General features: G+C 38.1%; 1 protein-coding gene across 1 annotated transcript in view; it reads left to right on the top strand.

Annotated features, from left to right (window-relative positions):
- The first annotated feature begins 220 nt into the window (after positions 1-220).
- Positions 221-9340, top strand: part of LOC144449839 (uncharacterized) — a 35920-nt gene continuing 26800 nt past the window's right edge. The window contains exons 1-5 of the mRNA XM_078140414.1: positions 221-323; positions 433-618; positions 745-817; positions 935-1419; positions 8853-8909. Coding sequence (XP_077996540.1) covers positions 544-618; positions 745-817; positions 935-1419; positions 8853-8909 — 690 coding nt within the window. The 5' untranslated portion in view covers positions 221-323; positions 433-543. The remainder of the gene's footprint in view (positions 324-432; positions 619-744; positions 818-934; positions 1420-8852; positions 8910-9340) is intronic.

Raw genomic sequence — 9340 nt, 5'->3', positions numbered from 1 at the left:
TGTGGTATTCCTGCAAGGTGCGGGGGCGGTAACTTTCATTCATATATTTTTCACACGAATTGATTTACTTGTTTTGATATGTAAAATACTAATAAATGAGCTGAGGTCACAGGCACTATTGACAAGGGTGGTCTGTATCAGCCAATCAGAATTTATTTTGTTGTTGTGATGGGGTGTTACCATTGTCGTTCAGCTGATTCCGCGTGTACTTCACTCGCTGAGCGACCAGTCAACGTTGAACACCGTTTCCTAGGCACTGTTGAATGGGTAACTTGCCGTAGACAAGCCAGGGGCAGATATGGTCCTCTGAAATTTGATCTCAGGTTAGGAAGGTTTTGCACAGCCGCTTCGTCACAAAATTAAGATATATTTGAAAGCGGTTTGTGAAGTTAGTGTCAGTGAAATTTTATTGATGTAGTTCCCCTATTTCAGGTGTTTTATGAAGGTCGGAGCGAGCAAACTGGCTTCACCGCAAAGCTGGATTTGTGTCCATCAGGAACGGCTATAGCTGCCTGTCACTCCGCCTGTCCTCTGTCGCTGCATATGGATATGCTGAGGTTTCTTACACAAAAATTGAAATCCCAGTCTCTCAATGAAGTCACGCCTTATGAACCAAAGGTGGGTATTGTTCAAATTTCTGTAATTTTTCGAAACTTTAGTCAATTTTGCCCTCGTGCAAACGTACGTGCCGTTCCCATGTCTGACGACATGATTGTTAGTTTGTTCCGTTTCTTCTATGCACAGGAGGCCGAAAATGACCACGATTTTACCTCGGACTCGGAGGAAGAAAATCAAGAAGTCCAGCATCTAGATAAAGGTAAAGACCTTTTCATTTTTTATTGAAAATTTGAATAAATTTTGATGGCAGGAAAAGTCTGATGTAGGATTTTTAACCGCCCATGTGTCATCGTGTACCGTCTCTATATCTCCACAGAAAGCAGACATGGCGGACTAAATTCCAACTGTTTCACGCCTACAATTTCGAAACCCCATCAGCCTTTAGAGGACAGGCCTTGTTTGACGGACAATGTATTACAGCCATTTAGTTTATCAGAAAGAGACAGGCATAGTTCAGAAGAAGAACTTGCAAATATAGAAAAACAGTGCAAAGAGAATCAGGCAGCAGAGAAGCGAAAGTGGTCGCAAGCCAACCGCTGGAGTTTCAATGGCGATAGCTCAGGGTCAAGTGACGACGAAGTTCGAGATTTATGCTCAAAACCTGGACCGGTGCTTTTTAGTTCCTCCCCACCGAAGCAGCTTCAAAGGTTGTGTCACAGGGTGCCAGGGAACCAAGTATTCTTGGCAAATGTTCGTCCCACAGCTGAATCTTCCCCGAGAAAGCGACATCGGCAGGGTCTTGGAGAAATTTCACCCCACCTATTGAACCGACCAAGCCTAGATTTTGAAAAGATGCAACAGGTAGGTATCTTTTTAATTTTTTTTCACAATTAAAAAAAAACCCAGCCACACATAAATGGTAAGTATTAATTGTTCAATATGTACATCATATATATATATATATTGAAAAAAAATTAAAAGGAAATACGAGAGCGTTCATTTCCCGTTGATGGAATGTTCTAAAAATACAATATGTACATGCGATCAATATGTATAAATTTATAATTTTGACGTCAATGTAATTTTGCAAAGAAAGTGACCCCCTTGTAGAGAGATTAAAAGAATTGAATCAATACAGGCACACGGTTTGATCACGTAGTTTTGGCGCAAGAAAACCATGCCTGTTTTCCTTTTGTGCATAGATTAGCTATCAGTGTATTTAGTAATAGACTGTCAACCCCACTGATGTTCGCTTATATCGGTCACAGAATAAGTAGTGTACAGTGTGTTGATTTAAAAGAAAACGCTCCTTTCAATGTTCCATGTCGAAAATTACGTTCGAACTCCTAGGAAATTATAAGTATGTAATCGGAATGTCATATCCATTAGAAAAAAAATAACGTGCCTTTTGAATTGCAAGATTTTCTGTGGTAGTGTAATAGTCAACACATTTTGTTGTGCAGTGTGTATAGGGTTGTTGGAAAAGTGCCAAAACAAAGAAGGTTGGCCTTCACGAATCATGTGAATCCAAAATGCCTCACGAGTACCATGGTTAGGCAAACAGCTACGAATCTATCTGATTTACTCGGGTATTTTAGATTGATGTACCCATGTTGATGGATATATCATGTAGTAATTTATACTGTAAATGTCCAGGAAACTCGGTGCAATTTGGGCGAATGCTGATAATATAATATAGCTGAGTGTGTGTTGACTGTTTAAGTTCCTGTACTTTCATTTATACACACACATGTTTGTTTGTGGGTCAGTTCAACTTGGTAATGTTATGGCTGTATCAACAAAATTGAAATTATGCCAAGATGTCTGGTAGGAAAGTACTTTTGGATTGTACTAGTATTATAGTAAGTACAATAGTAAGACACTTTGGATTTTACTGTCAGTTAAAATGAAATGCAATGATAAGCAATAGCAGAGGACAGCAGAAGTAAATCAAAATGTTGGTACACACTGTGTACCCTGGCTTGCTTAGTTTTAATTTTATCATTTCAAGTAAATGTATAACACAGTACACATCTTAGTAAATTGACGACAGCATATGCTTGAAGACATGGCGAATAATAAACCCATTGCGAAACCAAATGAAATGTCTGATGAATTGAAAGCCAGCGTATTTTAAAATGAGGTCACCATTGACTATTACTATTAGCAGTGGACAGCACATTGTTGGGAATCTGCCAGAAAGTGTATGCATATATACATGCACGGATGTTAGAGTAATCCCCAGAACTAGGTGTGGAAGTTGTTTTGCAAATTTACATTACACCAACACAATGGCAGATAATTTATTGAAATGTTGCTGTGTACCATCAGTGTGAATTAATGCATGTATATGATTAGTGAAGAATATTTTTATGCAAATGACAACATTTTCAATAGACTGGAGGAGCTCATCATTCATAAGGGCAGTAATCCAATGCTATGAAATAATTGTTAAAAAACAAGCCAGTTTTGGATATTTCATTTTTGCCTGGGGTGTGGAATTGAGAATGAGAAAATACCTTCATGTGTGTCAGTTGTTAATAATTCATTGAAGAGGTCAGAGTAAAGGAGAATAGAGATAGTGTAGCACGGAACTGACTTGCATGTGTTATGTATATAAGAAGTTAGTCACTCTCGAGGAAAAAAAGGGGGCAACATTTTAAAATTCGAGCGTGCAACCTATTGAAAATGTTTATACACCAGTATGGTTAATAGAGCCTGTCAACTCAGATGGTTTATTCAATCTGCGTACTCGAGTAAAAACAGCCGTCAAGAATGCTGTATGCTGTTTCAGAGTGCTGACAAATGTATTTAATCACAGCCAAAAATAGATCTAGAACTAAAGTCCAGCTATTGGCACCTCTCTCACCATTCAGCTGGATTGAACAAACAAAAACTGCACACATTGAAGGAAATCATGCTGATGCAGGCCTGATTGAGACAGGGTGTAGTGAAATCCACATTTAAAGGGAGTTTTTTGGCCGAAAAAGTTATGGCCCCTCACCATGTGTATTTCATTTTGCAACAATAACAGTTCATGGAAACTTGGCATTGTGCCAAGCCATGTGTAATAGAATAAAATGACATCAACAATAGCACGTAGACTCTTCCTTCCTGACAACAGCTTAGTACAGCAGCTTGACGGAATAGAAATTCTCAACCAGCACAATTCAAAAGCAATACTTGGACTCATTTCAAGAAAATATAATCGTAAAATGTGGGAGTGTTAGCTGACGTAAGCTGATAACCAAAGTCATAATAATTTAAGTTGGAACAGGAAAGGGCTATACTTTTTTTTCTCTCTCTTGAAGGTTAGCTAGTGTTGGCTCCGTGCCCAAGTCAACAGAGTAAATTTTATGTTGGTTGTGGGTACAGGTAGGGACACATTGTTGTTGAGCAACAAAGGAAAGGTGTATGCACAAGTTGAAATTATGGCTCTAATGTTAGATACAGTGATCATGCTGTTTTTTCTCTCCCCCCTCTCCCCACTTGTGGTGTTCACAGTAGTCGTGTTCACAGTATTGTGATTGCATGATTGTCCATTAGCATTCAAAGTAGCTATTACGTCAGGGATGGGAATAACTTTTTTTTTTGACCATTTGCCCTTTTTGTCGAGGTAATGTATGTAAAGAAAAATGACTCTAGAGTGGAAACAGTTGCATGAAAAAGAAATGCACATGAATAGGATATTTACTGTAATTGTGTGGATTAGTTTGGACAGACAGACACACTAAAAATCCCACATGACTTGTGGTTCTTACACCAAGTGTAGAGATCTCCTAAAGTCAACCAACTATTGTGAAAGAGATGTATAGATAGTTCAATGAAAAATAACATGTCAATAAAAATTGTGGTAAAATACACTATTTTTCCCCCTTTATCCATAATGCTTTGTAAGCATCTGAAATGTTCATGCACCCAAAGTTCAATATACAGATTCAAGTGTAACATGTGTTACAATATCCAAACAAACCTTGAGTTGCGTAGGGAAGCGAGATTATTATTTTTTTTTCTCCAAACAATCGTACAAATCATTGGCAGTATGTTGGGCAAGCTGCTTTTGAAGTATGCATACCGTAGAGGGGCTTGGGTTACAAAGCACACTCATTTTGCCTAGCTATGCTAAAGTCTTTATGCCTGTCAGTCAGTCAGTCAGCCAGCCAGCCAGCCAGCCAGCCAGCCAGCCAGCCAGCCAGTCAAACAAAGCCCAGTGCAGCGCATGGTCTTTTCACTGAGAAAAGTAGTACACATGGTAAGGTAGGGCATAGTCAAACCTCAAAGGGCCTATGTGTACAGTGAACTTGCAAGCATTCTACATGTTGTAAAAGCCCAGAGGAAATAAAATAGGTTAGCAATGCTAATCAATGTGTATAAATGACTCAAATTATGATAGTGCAATTTAGAAGTAATCTTACAAAGAGCCGTGCTCTGTCTTCATCAATAAAATTGAAGTTCCAACTTCTAATTTCCAGGGGATTTTTTTTTGAAAGCGTTTGAATGTTGAATACTTTTTATAATGAGACAGTGAGATTTTTGTAATAACTGTTTGATGGCTGTGTAATGGTGTTTACGGTGGCCTGTGAAATGTGTTAGCTGTGTTTTAAATTAACTTGTTTGGTTGAATAGCAAATCTGCTGGAGCAAGACCTCTTGAATATGCTAAATATAGCATGTATGTATTTCATCCGTCCAAAGTTTACACAGTGAAATACAAACCAAGTGAATACAAGAGCCAAACATTGAAATTTTAAACCCACCCACCGACCATCACTAATCCTTTTAAATCGCCCATATTCCTATGCTCTTGTCGTTGATTCGGTAATAGCTGAAGGTGTTTTGTCAGTAAATTAGCTTTCACTGCCTTTGATAATTTCAGCATTTTTTTTTCATACACGACCTGATAATCTAATTTTGATGCCCCCCCCCCCCCCCCCCCCCCCCCGAGTGTGTTCCTCTTTCAAGAGATCTTTTTTAAAACTTTTTTTCTTTTTGTTTGAGACCCTTCCTCTCACCAGATGAAACTGGAAAGTCGCGGTGCAGAAAAAATGAGCTGGTTGGTTGACACAGCCTTAAACCATCGGAGGCCTAGTATTCTCTCCAGGGATTACAAATATTATAGTACCTCGATGGAAATTGCTTTTAGCAGATTAGACGGACACAAACTGGTTGTCTTTTGTCACCAGAAAGAGTCTATCAGTTTATGATTGTGTGGGAAAAATAGTGGAATTTCATAGAATGTGTGCAGCTCCAGTGAGAACGCAACAGTCAGTGGGTAGAAAACAGGCAGGCTAAAAGATTAGCAGATTGTGATAGCTTCAAAGAAGAATAACAACAGCCCATCAGATATTGATGGAGACCTCATTGATTTTTTTTTCACTGCTCTTATTCAATTTTGGGGGATTTATCACAACTTGGGTACACACAGCTCATTAGCAAGATAACTAGATAATAACTAGGGGTCCAAAAATCCTTGAAAAGCTATACAAAAAAAATGTAAATACCATAGGTTTGATGTGTGCAGGGAAATGGAGAATTCAGGAAATGGTGTTAATTTTAATTCAGTCAGGGCTGTGAATGTTTGAATATTTGAATATTTGTAATTAAATTGGAACCATGTCACTGTTGTTACCTTATTGTTGGTTGCATAATCTAAAGATGTCAAGGATTATTTATAGTAGTGAATATTTATTGAAGTATTATGTTATATTGGTGTACTGTGTTTTAGTCATAGACAAGGTGGATGAAAATCATAAACTGCACCCTGAACATAATACTGTGTAATGCAATCTCACAAGTTTATGAGTTGACAACCTTTTGACCAAAGATACTAGTTATTGAGTTACATGCCAATCGACAAGAGCTCTGGTAGAGTTTTGGTGGCTACCAGTTTTGAATAGTAGCCAAGTTTTCTATTTAGTGTACAGCAGGCAGTTACGTATGTCATGACCTTCATGCGACAAGCATGGTGTAAGCCCCCACGTCTGTGGCTAGTTTATACTTCTCCAGCAACATTGCCCACTTTTGAGGGCATGCCAATGTCTACAAACATAAGGAGTGGTGGGGTGGTGACCAACTATCTTGAAGTCTTGGGATGGTCCATATTTTCTTCCATTCCAGCATGTAACTGTATACATCTGCTATTAACACTTAGAACCGTTCCTAGCTGTGGACAGTATGTGACAACAACACCTTGAAGGATACGGCATTGGTGTTTTAATGCCTTGGCCTTTTGCCAAGTGGGACTTGTGCCAAAGTGTCATACTTTTCCTACTGTACATACAAGTGGTCATTTAGCACAATTTGGTCATGTCTGGCAGAGGCAAATATAGCGATGATTCCATTGCTTGTAAATGAAGTTATTTTTGGTCACACCTAGATGGATGATGCAAGCCGTGTGTATAGAAAGGGTCACTCGGTCAAAAAGGGAGGAGGGGGCAGAGAGAATGTCAGTCAGGTGTGACAGGAGAACAAGATGGAGGAGAATGACACAAAATCCAAATTAGTTTGCTCGCAATTTGAAAATGTTAATATCTTTAACTGCAAACACTTATAGACACTCTAGTGTCTAATGCCGTCTTTGGAAATTGAATTGTAAAAGCGATTGATTGAATGGGATGTTATGAAGGTATTGATTGTGTAGAAAAAGGACTACGTAGCACTTTAGGAATCAATTATTTGCATGCAGACATTTTATTCCTGACAACATGTCTAGTGCCAAAGCAATTAGAACCAATTGGCTTAGGTGAGGAGGAAGAGAAATGAAGAAAGACGCAGAGAGGTGGATTAACTTCCAGAGTTTGTTAGATCAGAAAATGGTTTGCATATATACATGTAGGGTGTTTAAAGGATCTATTGTAGAATCAACATACCATTGATTTTTTCCCACATAGTGGGCTGAAGAATAAGTTCCCAAGGGAACCATATCTCCTTGTTGCAAAGGGTCAAGAAAGTTTAAAATCGTGGTTACAGTAATGGGTCACTGCAATTTCCATAGTGCTTCATCAGATTAAAATTAAGACGATTCTAAAGTAGGAATTGATTTTTTTTCAGTTTTATAGGCAGTTGCAACCTATTTTATGTCATACCAGGTGACGAGTAGTCTTTTAGCTACTCAAATAAGTGTCTATTGAAAGCAATGAGCATGTCTATAAACTTTTAATTTGGCTATTGACATGGGTTTCATAGAAATTTCTCGTTTTACTATCAACAGAAATTATTGCTACTGAACAAGATAATTGTGAAATCATGAACTGCCAAAAAGTTTTGAGTTGTGACTATGGAGTTTGTGTTTGAAAGTTTTCTCTGGTGGGGCATGTACATTGGCCAATCTGTTATGCTGGACCATTGTTTTTAACTGATCTCTCTGCAGTGTACACAACAATAGTGTTCAAATTTTGGCCCATGTGAGATTAAGGATTAAAATTTGGGCCGCTGTTTAGCAGGCCTATAAAAAAGGTTTGTCACGAACAAAAGAATGAGCCTTAAGATTTCACCGCTAATGTTAGACCCAGTGTTGAATCATAGGTCTTTAAGGAGATCCAAAAATCAATTAAAAACCATGTTTGAACCCATTTTGAGTGTTTCAGAACAAAAGCCCCCCCCCCCCTCACATACACACCCAGTCTAACTGTGTTGAATCTAACTTTTTGTATGGATTTGTAAAGTGACAACTGTTTTGATAACATGGTCGATTCTGTACACAAACTGTGCTTCACTTAAATTGTCTAGGATGTGTGAAAAAAGACTTTCAGACTCTGTGAATTGTAGGGAAATTTCCTAAGTGAAATCACCAAAAGTTTTCAAATTTTAAAAATTCACAAAACTTTGTTGACATAATACGGCTGTGAGACTTTGTCTTCAAATAAATAAAACTTGTGCCAGTGATATAGATTGCCCTTGTAGAGACATACTTCCGTGACTATTTAGATATGGTGCCATTTAAAACACACACTCTTTACTCCGTGGTAAATTATTTACCATTTCCCCTTTAAATATTTTCTTTGCTCTAGACATGTGAACATTGCGGGAGAATTCCACATGTCATGTTAGGACAATGCCAGCGGTTTAAAGATGTAGGCCTATGGCTAGCTGTGTTTATTTAAGCACTGGCTCATTTGAATAACAATACTATTGTAATTGATCACAGTTTAGCTATAGCCACACACAATGCTAATGTGAACCTTTGACAAACTTTTGGAGTGCTGGCGTTATCTTCCATGATAATTGATTCTTTTAGTCATTAAAAAAACACAATTATTTATTCCTTGTTTTTTTTTTCCTTGGTTATTTTTTCAGAAAATGGTGTTCAAGAAACATGGGCATGCAGTCCGAGCTAGGGTGGTGAAAATAAGGGTAAGTTGGAGACCTCTTTATTAGAAGTAGGGTTATGAATAGATCTTGGGGCACATGTTTGAATACCTTGATGTCTTTTCCCTTGGTAATGAAAGGGGTTGGAAAAAAAAGGAGACAACATCTCTTCAAAGGCATACCACAAAGGAAGTATAGAAGAGGACAACAAAGGCCTTAACGTCACAATTGTTACAGTGGAAACTCGGATAAAGGAAATCCCCTGAAGAAGAAATTTGTTGTGCCTACTTTTCTGTGCAAACTGAAAGGATAACTATTAACGTTTGTTTTAATATGAGTGAACACAAAAGTTGGGAAGTTGGTGTTTCCCTCGCTATTATGTTTCTTCCTTCCTGAATGGAGTGCAAATGGCTATCTTCAGAAATATAAGTAACTGTTTTTTAGTGTTATGACGTCAGTCATCCGTGTCAATACAA

The sequence above is a fragment of the Glandiceps talaboti genome, chromosome 2 (assembly GCF_964340395.1).
Source record: "Glandiceps talaboti chromosome 2, keGlaTala1.1, whole genome shotgun sequence".
Classification (NCBI taxonomy): Eukaryota; Metazoa; Hemichordata; class Enteropneusta; family Spengelidae; genus Glandiceps; species Glandiceps talaboti.
This window is presented reverse-complemented; position numbering and strand designations above follow the sequence as displayed.